Source organism: Armigeres subalbatus, chromosome 2 (assembly GCF_024139115.2).
Source record: "Armigeres subalbatus isolate Guangzhou_Male chromosome 2, GZ_Asu_2, whole genome shotgun sequence".
NCBI lineage: Eukaryota > Metazoa > Arthropoda > Insecta > Diptera > Culicidae > Armigeres > Armigeres subalbatus.
Window position 1 is genome coordinate 387,121,171 of NC_085140.1, and position 16,654 is coordinate 387,137,824.

The window sequence follows — 16,654 nt, forward strand, 5'->3', positions numbered from 1 at the left end:
GGGCCAATTTCTTCACCTCCGCTTAACTCTTAAGCGATGCTTACCTATACGTTTAAACTTGGTTTAGCGCCTAAGCGGAGGTGAAGAAATTGGCCCTAAGACAAATTGATGGACTTTTGTTGTTGTTATGGAGTGCGATTTTCAACAGAACAGATCCAGGGTTGTATGACAAACTGCGGAATGTCATTCCTCGGAATTCCAGTTCACGGAGTCCCATTCCGCGGAATGCGACATATCCCAGAAAGTCATTTTGCGAAATGTACATTGCGCGAGAAATGACCATTTCGCGGAATTCCATATCGCGGAATGACCCATTTTGCCGAAAATTTAATTGGAATAAGGAAAAATAATGTTTAGGGGAAGTGGTTCGGTTGTGGGCACCCCCATTCTGACATCTGTCATTTATTTGCTATTGAAACACGATGTTTTGTGCAGAATTGGGTTGTTTAGGGGTATACATGTTTTTACATATTCTGAATCTGCATAAAAAACTGAGCTTAACCCCAATTTTTCAGAATTTTTGGAGCCCCGGAACTATTTTTAATTCGCATTTTAAATTTATATGGGACTAAAAATTTGTTCTTATGCTGCATAGGCCAACTGTCATTCTATGAATGTTAGTGTCAGTCTATCGATTAAAAACACTTATTGTTTGCTATACAGAAATGTAAATAAAAGGTTTACAAACAAAATAAAAATATGTTGAAGTTCAGAAAAGCATGCTCTTTATGTTAAACTATAAAAAACCTCATATTTTTTTCTGCTAAACAACCCAATTCTGCCCTTAATAGACTCGGAAACTACTAAACCGATCGGCATGAACTTTTGTATGTAAAGGTTTTTGGGAACGGGTAAGGGATCGTTCAAAAATGATGTTACAGAGTTTAGGGGGGGAGGGGGTCTAGAAATCCCAAAAAGTAGTGGACGTCATATTTGAATCGTCCCTAATCCAACTAACAAATTTGGAGCTTCAACTTCTAGCCTTAGGGTGTAAAATCTATATATCTCGGGTACTTATTCAAAAGGACGTATGTGATTTTGTAAACAAAGATTCAAATGTCAATTTGTCCAATCTTATTGCACTCCCACGCAAACCTTCACCAAAGCCAGGTAGGGGAAGCCTTCGGCTACCTGTTGATGTTGTTGGTTTGCGTGGGAATGCCATCAGATTGGATAAATCGACGTTTGAATCTTTGTTTACAAAATCACATACGTCCTTTTGAATAAATATCCGAGATATGTACATAATCTATTGTACATAAAAATGAATTTCTGTCTGTCTGACCCTTATAGACTCTGATACTACTGAACCGATCGACGTGAAAATTTGTATGCAGAGGTTTTTGGGGCCGGGAAGGAGGGCTCCCATACAAATGAAGCATAGATTTCTGCATAACTCGAGAACTAATCAGAGAATAAATCAATTTTAGGCGAAACGAAGTTCGTCGGGTCTGCTAGTATTTGAATAAAAGCAGCCAATGCTGAATAAAAGAAAAGCCTCCGCAAATAATCCCTTAAACTTCAACTCAACTATTACCCAAAATCAGCTAGTCAGTTTGTGGTAATAACGACTCATCGACCGATTCGCAAGGTCACGTGGGTATCCCGTGACGGCTTTACAGACAATCAAATCGACAACATCTGCATCAGCCGAAAATGGAAACGGAGCCTTCTTGATGTACGAAATAAACGTAGTGCCGATATCGCGTCTGATCATCACCTCCTCATCGGCGAAAAACGCCTGCGCATTGCGCGAATTCGTCGGCAGGAGGAAAGAGTTGGCAGTGTGGCAGCGTGGAAGACCAATGGACCGCCATCAAAAATGCCTTCATGCCGTCCCGTAACACGGTAGATCACTTTGACGTAGTGTTTTGCGAAGTAAGATCTAGCAAACAGAGCCCTAGCTTAATCCATTTTTCAAGCTAGGGCAATAAGCTGTGGTAATTAAGGACTCATCGTATTTAGTCCCCGTTACCAACAGCAGTCTCAGATATAAAACATAATTAATGTTACCTTGCAGACAGTTGAAAGACTCGAATTCCTCTTGTTTGAGGCTAGACTGTATGCAGCGGAAACAACTTTTCAAGCAATTAGTTAAAAAACCTCGGTACCCGGTCCTAGGCTGAACTGACTGCTGGAAAAATCGGGTTAGGGGTTTAAATACGTACTAACTCTTCTTGAACCGGTGAACAATGGTAGTGAGAGGAACACACGGAAGTTCTTATTACTGAACAAATTCTCTTGCTTGAAATGGTCTTGTAGACAGAGCTAAATCCCGGTTTTTCATTGTTTTACTGGTGATATTCTAGAAGCAAGACAAGGATGTGGCTAGGGCTCCGATGCATGGCCAAAAACAGTATCACTGTTCTGTTTTCTCAAGAAAGGATTGATTTTCTATTGATAAGGGGCGCGGCTTCAATGGGATTGCTCTCTGTGAAGGGTCTAAACAGCGGGACCTTGTCATGGTGCTCTTAAGAAAACAAAACAACAACTGTATCGAAACCGATACTGCAATGCTTATAAATAGTAATGAAGTAATTCGACATGCACTTAAAGGGCTCATTCACAAATTACATAACGCAAAAAACACAGATTTGAACCCCACCCACCCCTCCGTGACTTGTTTGTAACATTTCCGTCATACCCACCCACCCCCACCTGTGACGCATAACGTCTTATTAAATTTTCATAAAAATGATAAATTGGTATTTTTAGTGAAATCTTCCTCAACTTCCTACATAGTACATAATAATACTGACAAATTTAAATTTATTTTAAAACTAGCAGACCCGACGAACTTCGTTTCGCCTAAAATTGATTTATTTTCTGATTAGATCTCGAGTTATGAAGAAATTGGTGTTTCATTTGTATGGGAGCCCCCCTTTCCAAAGCGGGGAGGGGTCTCGAACCATCTTAAGAACCTTCCCCGGCCCCAAAAACCTCTACATACAAATTTTCACGTCGATCGGTTCAGTAGTTTCCGAGTCTATAAGGCACAGACAGACAGAAATTCATTTTTATGTATATAGATTTCTATTTTTATATTATTTTATTATCATAAATGTTACCCGTAACAGAACTAAACAAACCCACCCACCCCCTAGACAAACCGTAACATTTTGAAGCGCAATATTATATACCCACCCACCCCTTAATGCGTTATGTAATTTGTGAATGAGCCCAAACACTAAGGATACGAAACAGACGAAACAAACTACTAACAGGTCGCAGTGGCACACCCGAACAGGAAAATAAAAAAAAATGCCTTCATCGCCACCAGCGAGAACAATCTGGGCGAACTGCGCACCCAGAGAAAACAATGGATCACCGATGAGACCTGGAGGAAGATAGAGGAGCGAAGAGAAGCCAAAGCCTCGATAGAGCGATCAAAAACCAGAGGAGTCAAAGTCTTAGCCCGTCAACGATACTCGGCTCTTGAGAAGGAAGTAAAACGCTTATGTCGACGCTTATGGGACAAGCGAGCGTGGGCAGACTCTCTGGCCGACGAAGGAGAGAGATCCGCCGCAACCGGGGACATTCGCCTCCTCTACGATATCTCACGACGCTTAAGGGGGTTCCTGAGAAAATCATCGGCCTCATCGAAGCACAGTACGAGGCCTTTTCGTGTAGAGTGCTGCACAATGGGGTCCTGTCCGACCATATCCGGGTCGTAGCTGGTGTGAGGCAAGGATGTATTCTATCACCGTTACTGTTCCTCATCATAATCGACGAGATTCTGGTAGATGCGATTGACCGTGAATCAAACCGCGGGCTGTTATGGCAGCCTATAAGCATGGAGCACCTAAACGACTTCGAATTGGCTGATGACGTTGCACTCCTCGCGCAACGGTGCTCTGATATGCAGAGTAAGCTCAACGACCTTGCCGAGCGCTCCTCTTCGGCAGGTTAAGTCATCAACGTCAACAAAACCAAATCGTTGGATGTAAACACGGTGACCCCTTCCAGTTTCACAGTAGCCGGCCAACCAGTGGAGAATGTTGAAAGCTTCCAATATCTTGGTAGCCAAATGGCGTCAGACGGCGGTACCAAGATCGAAATAGGCGCACGGATCAAGGAAGCAAGGGCTGCTTTTGCGAGTTTAAGAAATATCTGGAAAACAGGCTAATAAGTGAACGCACCAAAATACGAATTTTCAACTCTAACGAGAAATCTGTGCTGTTATACGCTAGCGAAACATGGTGTGTATCAGTGGAGAACATTCAACGGCTGCAGGTGTTCATTAACAGATGCCTGCGGTATATAATTCGGGCCTGGTGGCCTCACAACTGGATCTCAAACAACGAGCTCCATCGTCGTTGTCACCAGAGGCCGATAGCAACAGAAATTCGGGATCGGAAGTGGAGCTGGGTCGGCCACACTCTACGTAGGGCCGGAAACGAAATCGGTAAACAAGCATTAGATTGGAACCCAGCGGGACATCGCAGCAGAGACAACACTTCGCATTGCCTGAAAAAAAAACGTTTCTTTTGAAGTTGTTCTGATTAATGTAATAATTCGTGTTCTAAACAGATAAATATTAATTCGAATAAAGAATACAAATTTGCTTATCTTTTCCACCTAATACATTTGAATTTGAATAAATGGCTTCCAACACGTCTACACTTTAACAAAGACAGCATATAATAATGCATCCGTGGTTAATGTTCTGAAAAACCCTGTTTTCTAAGTATGCGTTAACAATTTCGCTGAACTATCGTTTGTTTAGGTCCCACTTTCCCCGGGGTACCTTAAATATTCCAAATTATATTAAAATCTGCGAAATGGGTATTCCGGGAAATGTCATTCCGCGATATGGGTAATTTCCGCGAAATGCATCATTCCGCGGAATGTCACACTCCGGGCAATGGGTTTCCGCAATGTGGGTCTCCGCGAAATGGAATTCCGTACGTAAAATATGTAGAGAAGAAAATTCCGATGATGAAATTTATGGAGGATTTCATAGAGAAATTGCTAGAGGATTTTTCTGAATTACCTCTAGAGGAATTTTAAAAGGAATTCCTGAAGGATTGCTGAAATCATTTTTGGAGGAACTTTCAAAAAATATTTCGAAGGAGAACCTGAAAGGTTTTTGAGGTTTTCCGAAGCAATTCCTATTGTAATTTCCGAAGAAGTTTCTCAATACCTCGGATTTCTTGCAGGAATTACATCGAAAATTCATTGGCGGAATCAATTTTCTTTTCTAATTTGGGCGTGTATATTAAAATGTAAGGAAAAAGATTCAATTTGGTGGGTCACGAGCCCCATAGTGCCTCAGTTTAATTCCACCAGTGTTCAACCCCACAATAAACAAATTCTATTCTTCTTCTATGCTTGGAAAAGAAAGTATATTAAACGACAGAAAACGTTATGAGCTGTTTTTTTTTAGTTGTGAGGCTAGTTGATAACCTACATCATCTTCAATTTCCTTCTTGCGTATTTCCCTGATTGGCCCAAGAATTCCCTGATATTTTCCTGATTTTTCCAGGTTGACAAGCATTCCCTGATAATTCCTGGTTTTCAGGACAGGAATTCTTCTTGAAGGAATTCCTCTCAAAGTTCCTCCACGAATTCTTCTCGAAGCTCTACCAGGAATTCCCCCGAAAGTTCCTCCAGCAATTCCTCTGGAAGTTCTTCAATTCTTCAGGAAGTTCCTCCAGGAATTCCTCCGGGAGTTTCCCCTGGAATTCCTCCGAAAGTTTCTCCAGTAATTCCTCCGGAAGTTATCCAGGAGGTCCACCGGAAGAACCTCCAGGATTTTATCCAAAAGTTTCTCGACGAATACCGACGAAAGTTTCTTAAGGAGTACTTCCAGAAGTTATTCCAGGATTTCCTCTGGGAAATCTTTCAGCAGCTCCGCCAAGAATTATGCTAGGAGCTACTTCAGGTATTTCCCCAGAAATTTATCAAAAAAATATTTTCGAAAATTGTTTAGAACTTATTTCCACAAATTCCCAGAAGAGTTTCTTGTTCTTCAGAAATTCTTCCGAAAATTTCTATAAAAACACCTCGGAACTTCATCTAAGAATCACCCTGGATCTTCTCTTGAAATAATTTAATGAAATATTCCCGATCCTTCCCACGGGAACTTTTCCAGAAACGATTGTAATCATTTGGCAAAATCCAGTCAGTCCAGCAAATCAAAATGTCGGAGCAAAAAAAAAACGTGTTTGATACTTATTAAATCATGTATTGCCGAAAGACTTCAATCTCAAAAGTACAACTTCAGTCATTACTGTCGAAATTTCCCTAAAAAATTCCAGGTACTATCCCCAAGATCGTCAATAAATCACTCAAAAAACTTTTCGGGATTTTTTCCCTGCTAAATACCTTCAGGAATTCCCCCAGAATATTCTAAAGAATTTATGATGGAAATTCTCCTAATATTTCTTCCATGAAGTCCTCCAGGAATTCTTAAACAAAAAATAAATCATCCAGTAATTTCTACGGAATTTACTTCAACAATTCTTTCAGAAATCCCCCTATGAATTCCCCCAGAAATTTCTTCGAAACTTTCCCAAAAAATTGATTTTTAAATTTTCCCAGAAATTTCTCAAGGCTTTATTCTTTAGAAAATTCCATGAAAGGCGCAGGGTTAATTTTCTTCAAGATGAATTTACGATGAAATTTTAGTAGAAAAAAACGGAAGGAGGTCCTGAAAGATTTCATAAATTAATTCCAGGAGGATTTTTCGATGATATTCTCAAAGATATATCTCGTTTGAATTCCTGTAGTATTATTTGGAGGAACTCTTGAATGAATTTTCGGATTTCCAAATGGACTTACTAAAGAAACTCTCGAATAAAAAATCCTGAAAAAGTTGTTGAAGAAATTCTAAAATTTGAAGTATTTTTAAAGAAACTTGAAGAGGAATTCAAAAAGTCTTGCTGAATTTCTAAACAAATTTCACATACATGTAATTCTGAAATAATTTCAGAGCTAAATATTGGAGGAATTCTTATAGAAATTTCCGGAGATGTTCTACAAATAATTCCGTAAATTCCTGAAAAACAATTTCCAAATTTTTTTAAACATTGAATGTCAAGCGAATTTCTAAGATTTTTTTTTGTTTATTTTTGGCCGTTCTATAGCAAGAAATTTAGTAACTAAGTTGGCCTTACAAAGACATTTTCCCACAACGCACAACTTTTCGCACTAATTTGGATTGAAATCAGCTCCATGCTAGATACAGTTGCCATCCAATGATTTTAATTTGAGTGCTTTACTGCCGTTCTACGCATAATTGTCCCATGTACATAGGAAATCCCAGCAAACATGGGACAAATATGCGTATGACGGCAGTTTATCGGAAATGAGAATAAATTTTCCATAGAGAATATATTCCCTCATATTTTCTTCCCTAGGCACAGTATCATCGTGATAACCCCTATATCATGCAAAAATTGTAATTTGACTAAGAAACCTCGTAGTCATAACTGTGACAGAGCTTAATAAACACGAAGCTGCGAGGCGGCAAAGTCCCAGTGGGAAGAGAAGAGAAAAAAAAGTAGACTGAAAATGTGTATGTTGGGCAAGAACTAGATAAAGTTTTCGTAAAAATGTACGAAACCCTAATACTACTTCAATAGTCCTTCGGCGTGGTGAAAAAAAAATACTCGGCGGCGTGGTAAATTTACATACGGCGGAGCGCCGGTTTATTATTGACGGCGGCGGCGGCGCAAGAAAATCGTCAGCGGCGGGTCTCAGTGCGCGCGCTCCTGTGGCTCTTGCGTGCAGTTTTTTTGATAGTTTGACATGACATTGAGAAAATTTAAATTTCCTTTTATTAATTGCACTTACTTAGTAATGATTATAAAATCGTTCAGATGAATTAAAATCAACAGGCGGCGTTCAAAGCGAAACCAACGAAAAAAAACCGTGTTTGATCCACCTAGCGGTGTTTGTGCCTTTCTCGTACATTAGATAAACTAAAAAAAATGAGTGAGAATTTCTTAGCGTGTTTTTTTAAATATACATCGTATTTTAACCATAACATTTGATCCTATAGTCCGATCTGGCCAATTTTCAATAGGAAACAATGGGACAGGATTCTCCGTCGAATGCAACTTATTGCAAACAAATCGGATTAAGATAAGTGAATAAAAGATGAGTGAGTTTTATTTATTTTGCGCACATACATATACACACGCACACACATACACACAGCCAGACATCATATCAATTCGTCGAGCTGAGTCGATTGGTATATAACACTATGGGTCTCCGGACCTTCTATAACAAAATCGTTATGGAAGTGAATATATAGCCTTTTCGTTACACCTTGGTGTACGAGAAAGGCAAAAAGGAATCCTTGCCCGGGTTCAGGGAAGACCAATGTGACTCTTCGACGGCGAAGATCCTTCATTTGGGTTTTTCACTGACTGCGGAAAAGCTTTCGAATCACCACATAAAAATAGAGGGCGGAAAGCAACCGCACTAGAAGACACCTGGCAGTCTATCCGGAAGTAATAGCAAATTGTCATCAGATATTACAACTTATATTAGAGGGATAGTTCGGACCAATAATACTTTCGGATTTCGCATTGGCATCATTTACTAAACGACGTTTCATTACTTGTCTATTTTCTTTCTTCGATTTGTCTTAACCCTACAATAAGAATATTAGCTTGCAGTTTTTTTGTTTCTTTTTTCATACAATTAGATGTGTATGCAATTGTATTTTTGTTTGCCAAACTGACCACCCATGTCATAACCATCGCCCATTCTGGGTTAAATAAAAAGAGGCGCATGCTGATAATAAGTGTCCTCTGTTCGACGAGCTTTCATGTTTTAAATTGGTAAATGAACTACGAGCTAGAATCAGTGTGAAACAAACGGGAAGTATGAAACACTATCTACAACTGATCATGCTTCGCACCTATCCGAATATTAACGTTCGCTTTCTGCTATGACAGGATGGAACTCAAATTTAGAAAATATTTTTATTTTACAAGAATCACAGTTGACCAATCGTGCGTCTGGACGAAACAATTTGTTAATGTATTGCTACAAGCTAATGAAGGAGTATTTCTACGAAGGTAAGTGAACTACTTATGCTCTCTTCTATTACAATTCTGGTAGTATACTTTGATCTTAGATCTACTTTATAGACTGGGAGGTTTTCTTCATTTTTACTAGGCGATCCATTTTTTTTAAATCTTAGCTCTACTCAACTATTAAACGTCGAGTAGAAAACCGTTATAACTAAATGTTCCACAGTATCCATTCTGGGTTGACGTTTTGTTTCATCGAAGAACACATCGAATCAGTCTTGTTAACACAAACCCGCTAAGAACTTTAGTTTTTCCTACGTAGAAGAGTTGTGTGTACCGGAAACAGACATGCTGGAGAACTAATCACACTCTGAATAATGTCTGCACAAAGAAAGACGAGATCAATACTGCTAGGCGAGAACAAGTCGACTACGTAATAATGAAGATCGTTTTCATGTTGAAGTACGCGTATTTATCAGAAAGATACAAATACAGTAGGGGACTTGGCTGGGCCAGTACTTAAACCGTCTTCCTTACCATGTGTATCCGTATAAACGCAAATCTCTGGTTGGCAAATAGGTTGCGCTCTTTGATACGAAGAATCATAAGTAGATAGATAAATCGAAACTAGGAAACTACTTACATCACTGCTATACAATAATGGCATTGTCGGTATCACCGCACTGTTGCTGTTTCAGCAGCAAAGCATCGTCCAGGATAAGCTTGATTTTGTCGCTCAGTCGGATATTATCACTTTCATCGCCACTAGATCGATGCTGCTGATGCATTTTCATCACATCATCGTTAGCTCCCGATTTTCTCGCTGCCGCTGACTCATCATCGACGATACGATCGATGGATTCCTGCGACTGAAATGCGGAGCTGGATTCTTGGGATTGAAGTTCGGAACTAGCCGGATCGGACTGGATGCCACTGTCTTGGGAAGCGTTCTCGTTGTTTGTACTACTGCTGCTAATCTCCTGTTGTTGCTGTTGTTGTCTATTGTTGCAGTCCTGTCGGAGCACGAATGGTTCCAAAGTCGAAACAGAGATAATTAACCGAATTGAAGTTGCAAGAAATGTAACGCCGAAATAAAGAGGGTTTTTTTTTCTTCGAATGGGTAGAGGCTAATGAGTTTTTAAACGCAACCAGCATGACACAAGTCAATTACAACATCAAGTAATGAGAAATCTCTCACGAAGAAGCTCACTAATTTGGCGCCATGGATAAGGAGGAATATGACTACGCCGATCCATGTTTATGAGATGATTCGCACCTATGCAATGATGAAAATGAATGGAGCGATAAATGAAGTACTATGAGTGCATTGCGTTGGACTGCTTAGGATCACTGGTAATGGATATTACGTGTTTTAGAACACAAGGGACTTAGGAAAATACTAAATATCACAGGATGCTATTACTAACACGAATAAATGACGTTCCGGAACGGGTGTTGAACAAACTGTTTACAAATGAATTTTCTATACTTTGAACTACCGTTACCTTTTTACGGCTACTCTTTTAACACGCCAGGATGCAACGTGGTAATCAGGATAGGGGATTCAACTAGAGATACTAACTGTTATTATACTAAATAGTTCTAAAGAAGTCGTGGTCTCCCCGTTTGTTTAACTTTTCGATGATTTCATCGATTGCCTTTTGGGTTTTCGAGCGTGTAGATAAGGGAAGAAAAAATAATTTACTAATCTAAGTAAAAGATTGAGTTTTGAAACAGTTAGATTGAATACAGAATACATTATTGTAACTGATCTATAGATGATTTGAACCGATTGAACAATTTTTAAACCACATTACAAAAATGTATAATGCCAAAAATGTGCCGTGATATTGTACAGAGATTCAAAAGTGAAATTATGTGAATAAGTGTTTCTATACTATTCGACTATTCCCCAGAAAAGCAATCGCCAGAATGTACCGTATAAAATCATTTGTCTTGATGAGTTGGTTGTGCAAGGGCCATTACATATTGTAATTGTTAGAAACTATAGTGGGCCTTTTGACATAATGAGCATAAAACAGAAAGAGTGAATCCTAGTAATTTCTTCTTATTTTGAAGCACGCCTTGATTGAGGAAACAAATAGGGACCCACTCATTTGCTCGGAATAAGGCAAATAAGTCGATGATTTATTTAAAAAAGCGCATTTTCCCGGAATAAGGCAAATATGTCTATATTCAACGTACGCGTTTGTCCAAAGTAAGGCACAAGAATAGAGGTTTTTTTTTTAATTTTACGGCATTGGTTCGGAATAAGGCAACAGGTAGATTATTAGTGCTCGGAAAAAGAAAAATGAGTAATTGATTTATTCTTGAACAGCACGAATTTCCCCGAAATAATGTGAACGAATTGAAAACATGCAATTTACTTACAAAAATGTAAGCATTTTCTTGGAATATGCCTTCTTTTAAATCACGCGTTCGCCTGGACAAGTAACAACTGGATGATGCCTTCTTTTGAAATATGAATTTACCCATTAAAATAAATTTACAGTAACTGCCGTTATATGCATAACTGTCTCATGTACACAGGAATTCCAGCAAATATGGGACACATACGCGTAAGATGGCAGTATAGGAGAACCCACATAAAGGTTACTTTAAGCATTTTTCGGGAATAAGGCGAATTGAATTGACGCTTCTAGAGAAACACACATTTGCTCAAACTTACTGTTTAAAGCTATTCAGCCTTATCCGATTTGCTTGCAACAGGTTGCGTTCAACGCGGAATCTTGCCTATTGCTATTGAAAAGTGGCCCAATCGGCCATAAGTCATTGCGCCCAGCAAACCTTACCTCACAATTTTGACAGGAACTGGTCCTGTAGTTTACGTTTCGGACTTAGATTTTTTTATCCAAATTAAATCTACATAGGGTAAAGGATGTGTTTTGGACCACCCTTACCGGGGCTCTTATTTTGGAGCACCAAGAGGAATTTGCACTCAGTGGTGCAAAATATGAGCCGTCGAACTGGTGGTCCACAATACTTTCCTTCCCTTTTTTACGATGTAGTAGAGATTCCGTACATTCCGCTTTCAAATACAGGTAGTTATCGATAAGTTTAGGTAATTATCGATCAGATATTCCAAAGAATGATAGAAGCATTTCAAAATTAAAATGTAATCGTCTGTAAACAACAGGACCAGTGTTACGTTAGTACCTATTAGCATACATAATTAGTTAATTTACATGAATGTGCAATCAATCACTGAATACCACCCTAAATGACAGCTGTGCTAACAAGATATGCCGCATGGGCTTAATTAAGATACGGCGAACAAGATCAGCGAAAACAAACGTCATCGAAAATCGGCGAACACCTACTTCCGTCAACGTCATTCCGATTCTTCTCGCTGCCGTCAGCAGCAAAGTTGTGCAGCAAAAAAGAAAAAAATAAAAGTGCCCGTTTTTCGTACGAACGGAAAAAAAATCGTCCTAGGAAGCGGACGAAGGGCGCGAGTGCTTAAGAAGGAATCGGGGAAGGAATTCCTGACGATATAGGAAAAAATATTAACAGCAATTGAAATTGCTTCCCTCATTCGCACCGATTGTGCCATCCGGACCGTAATTGTGACAGCACGTGGGGACATATTTAAAGTCTAACAGACTGCTCGCTTTGAATCCCAGAGACGAATCCGGACGGGCGGGTGGACTAAAGAATACTAAGGTGAGTTGAACCTTACATAACGAAGCTCAAACTAGATCCTTTATGGTGCTGACTTTCCCTACAGCACGTCGGAACACTCCGGTACCGTAAACCAGAAAGGGCAAGGCATTAAATCGATCAGGGCAGATCATAGCTAATTGAGTACCTATACAAAGAGCACACCCGAAATCAAACCAAAGGTGAGTCACTCCGCACAGATGTGAGAAACCTGCCAGCTCACACTTTTTCCTCCCGTAGCTCAAGGACACAGCACCGTAATCCTTCCATTCGCGGCTCGCACGACAAAAGGCCTCCACAAGGAGTAAGTCGATCCGAATAGAAGTGCCAACAAAACAACTAATGGATGCAATCCGGCAGGGCCTTTTTTCTATATTTTGCAGATCGGTCACGGTGAACGGCCTTAGCCTCCCGAAAGGTAACCGCCGTGGGCGTTTCGAAGACTGTGGGGATCGAAGTCTGAAGCCGGAAAAACCATCATTCAACTGTCGTGCTGGGAAGAGTTCGGCATTGCGCGAGAAGGTACGGAAGCTTGAACCGGAAAGAGAAGGACACGGACGGAGAGAAGGAGAAGGACACGGACAGCACCCGCTGGTAGGTGCATGCCAAAGTAGCACGGCCAATCAGACACAGGAACCAAGGGGTGCGCAATTGTCCATTCTATCCACGACCCAAGGAAGAGCGATTGGCGTATCGCTGCCAATGACAAGACGAATCTTCACACCACTTCAGAAGCCCAGAGGTTCACCATTTCCTCGCGATACGAGATGCGCTCGACGGAATCCAGGTGGGAAGAACGAGAGCGGCACTGAGGATGCGGCAGCCGTGGGTGATAGTTTTAAGAAATTGAAACGAAGATGTAAGAAGACCAAGCATGCTAATCGAGTAGGAGAGTAGGAAGTCAGAAGAACGTTGAGAAGTTATGTAAATGGGTGAAATATAGGATGATATGATTGCACACTAAATTATGTTTTGTGGCGTTTATTGTTGCTAGCCGGACCGACTAATCCCCTTTTCGTCACGGAGAGGTCGTTTCACAACACCAGTTGTGCGTGACGTTACTGCACAATGGAGTATTGCGATCCAGAGTTATTGAAAGCGTTGATTTTTTCTCCAATTTTCCCCGAAAATTGTTTTTTCGCTAAGACTACACTGTAATGCATTCAAATGAACACAAATAAATGTGAATTGATGGAAATAACTGAATCTATCTCCCTAAAGTGCAATTTTGACCTCTCTTACGAGCTTTCCTCGTTACATTTAATAATACACGAGAAAGGCACCATCACCGCTAGGTGGATTATTCTGGGGTTTTCAATGATTGATTTAGAATTATACAAATAAAATCTTTTTTCTTCATTGCAGAAATCTTTTTAAATGTATATAAAAATCTGGGATATGGTGCGAAGTAGGGATCCTACATTCAGAGATATGCGAAAGCAACCATCTTGAGCAAATCGAGCATTGAGAGCTGTCAGAATCTAAGCCAAATGAACATTGTTATTTTTGCGGATTGAAAGGTATTGCGATTATAATGAAAAAGATTTTACGAAAAGTTTTGTCGATTAAACAATTTGTTTTACAATGGCAAGTTGAAGTAGTCTAGTTTATGCATGGTAATTCGTTCATTTGTATTGCACTTTTATTTTAGTGATAATGCACGGTTAGTCGTTAGATAACGAAATCTGAAAATGCCATTATGCGCAAAGTCATGATCGAGTTCCAACATTTTGCGCCACGGCAAGTGCTGGCAGCGTTTGTTTACAAAAGTAGCAGCATTGCTAAATTGTCTGGAAAAGTATTCGCACATCTCTTAATATAGGATCCCTAGTGCGAAGTCACGTTCTGCAGTCTATTGCTAGTGAGTTACATAAACTGGAGAGTTTGTGAAGACTATTATAGGGTTGAAACACGAACGCCGACGAGATGACTAGAGATAAGGACTAGTGGGCAAATTACTGGTGGACCGAAACTCCTGCCAACCTTTGCGCTGACTGTCTCAGAGCCAGGAGACACTTTAAATGGTCAGAGAGGAGCGAAAGATAGTGTTTCGTGAAGCTAGAGCGGCTTTCAAAAATCAAAATCAGCAAGTTCAACTGCTTCAAGGAGCTGTGCTGCGAGAAGCTGACGCTGATCCTTGGGGTAACGCTTATCGTGACGTAAAGTGGTCTTTTGCTGGCAGGATGGTTCTACGACCTACAACGTACGAAGATGAAGACCGAGTAACCGCTGCAGGTATGCATGTCTCTAATGACGGGCTGACATCTGTGGCGAAAAGTTTGAAGATGAAGAAAGCTCCGGGTCCGGATAGAATTTCAAATGTAGCTGCAAAAACCGCGATTATGACTAGTTTAGAACTTGGCCGCTAGGTGGTGGCATATATGAAATCATTATTTTAGACTAACTCAAGATATTCCGATATGAGGAATTTTCTACATTGTAAATTATTTATTCCTATCGAAAAAAATTCTAATATGTAAAAATTATGTTTTTAGCAAAGTTCATCTGGAAGAAGAGGAGCGGCAATCGGTTCTTAGCGATAGTAACGATTTACGTCAAAAACGCGTTTAATAGTGTCAGCTGGAAGGCCATCACCGCAGGGCTGCACGGAATGCGGATCCCCAACTTCCTGTGTAAGATCCTTAGGAGCTACTTCCAGAACCGGATTCTGGTTCACGATAGAAATTCACAAAAAAATAGTTATCGATTTGCTCTCAAGCTTTGCTTGAGATTCAAGTCAGGAAATTCGGTGCAGTTTGTTTGGATTTTTTTTAAAGATTTTTCCAACATTTTATTTTTGGACTAAACGAATGTCCAAATGAGAAAATATAGCCCAATTCTTTATATTTTTTGGGAATATTCTTCGAAACTCCCTCGGAAATTGATTCTTTGTAATTTAATCAACAAATTCTTCGGAGTTTTCTCGGAATTTTTTTCAGGATGCAGTCGAATTTTTTTTATAATTTAATCTACACATTCCTCGATATTTTCTTGGCAAATTCTATCATCAAAATTTTTACCGCGATTTTTTCGAAAATTGCCATTAAATGTATCCGGGATTTCCTCGACAAATACTACAAAATATCCTCGAGAAATTTTATGATATATTTTATGCAAACTCTTTGGAATATTTCTCTTCAAGTTCTTCGAAAATTACCTCGGCATATTCACCCTTATTCTTGTTTGCGTACGAACGCGCTTTGGAACGAAAGCTGATGCGCATTCTCGTTTACGCCAGCAAAATCGAATGGGGAAACGATTCAAACGAACTGCATTCGTTCGAAAGTTCCGTTCGGCCGTAAACAAGAATAGGGGTGATTGGTCGGAATTACATTGGCAATCTCGTAAAAATATCTTCAGCAATTTCTTTGGACTTTCCTCAGCAAATTCTTCGAAACTTCCTCGAGATTTTTTTCTGGAACTTACTTCGGGAAATTATTCGGATTTTTCTTTGCACCTTCGTCAGGAAATTCTTCGGGATTACCTTGAAGAATTCCACGACAATTTTCTAGTGATTTTTTTTAACAATGTAGATTCCTAAAAAAATCAACCGGCTTGGGAAACTTTTAGATTACTGGTGTAGCTGATTGTGAAGAGCGCCGTAATGTCACAAACTGTCGGCGACAGCATAGGGGCAGTAGGGGCAATATGAACATACGGGGCAATATGAGCCACCCTCATTTTGAGCTTATTGACAAGTTTTATCATGTAAAAGTTATATGATCTTTAAGAGGATGCTCCACATATGCATCAACGTGAAAACCGCATTAAAATTCAATTCAAACATGAAAATACACTTGAAAATGTAAATTTTCTCTGCATAGGCAAAATTATTATAAGATTTGAAATTTATAAATAAGGTTTTGACACAAAACTGATTAAAATACAGGTCAAAAATACATCACAATCAAAAGATATATTAAAATTGAATATTGTGCACACATGTTTGTATTGATACAAATCTGAATTTATTATAAAACTTT

At 39.6% G+C, this 16,654-nt stretch overlaps 1 protein-coding gene and 1 long non-coding RNA gene across 15 annotated transcripts in view; one reads left to right on the top strand and one right to left on the bottom strand.

The window, feature by feature from the left end:
- Positions 1–8,533: 8,533 nt before the first annotated feature.
- The window catches only part of LOC134213183 (tubulin monoglutamylase TTLL4), a 115,508-nt gene continuing 107,387 nt past the window's right edge, over positions 8,534–16,654 (bottom strand). For 12 of the 14 annotated variants that reach the window (XM_062691876.1, XM_062691878.1, XM_062691877.1 and 9 more), the window contains one exon: positions 8,534–10,003. In XM_062691876.1, coding sequence (XP_062547860.1) covers positions 9,641–10,003 — 363 coding nt within the window. In that variant the 3' untranslated portion in view covers positions 8,534–9,640. Of the gene's footprint in view, positions 10,004–10,495; positions 10,649–16,654 lie in introns of all 14 variants that reach the window. The other 2 variants (XM_062691874.1, XR_009979412.1) reach the window with 2 other exon arrangements.
- On the top strand, positions 12,333–15,624 carry LOC134213185 (uncharacterized). Its single transcript, XR_009979413.1, has 3 exons — positions 12,333–12,853; positions 12,912–12,975; positions 13,032–15,624. It is a non-coding gene; the product is annotated as an uncharacterized LOC134213185 (long non-coding RNA).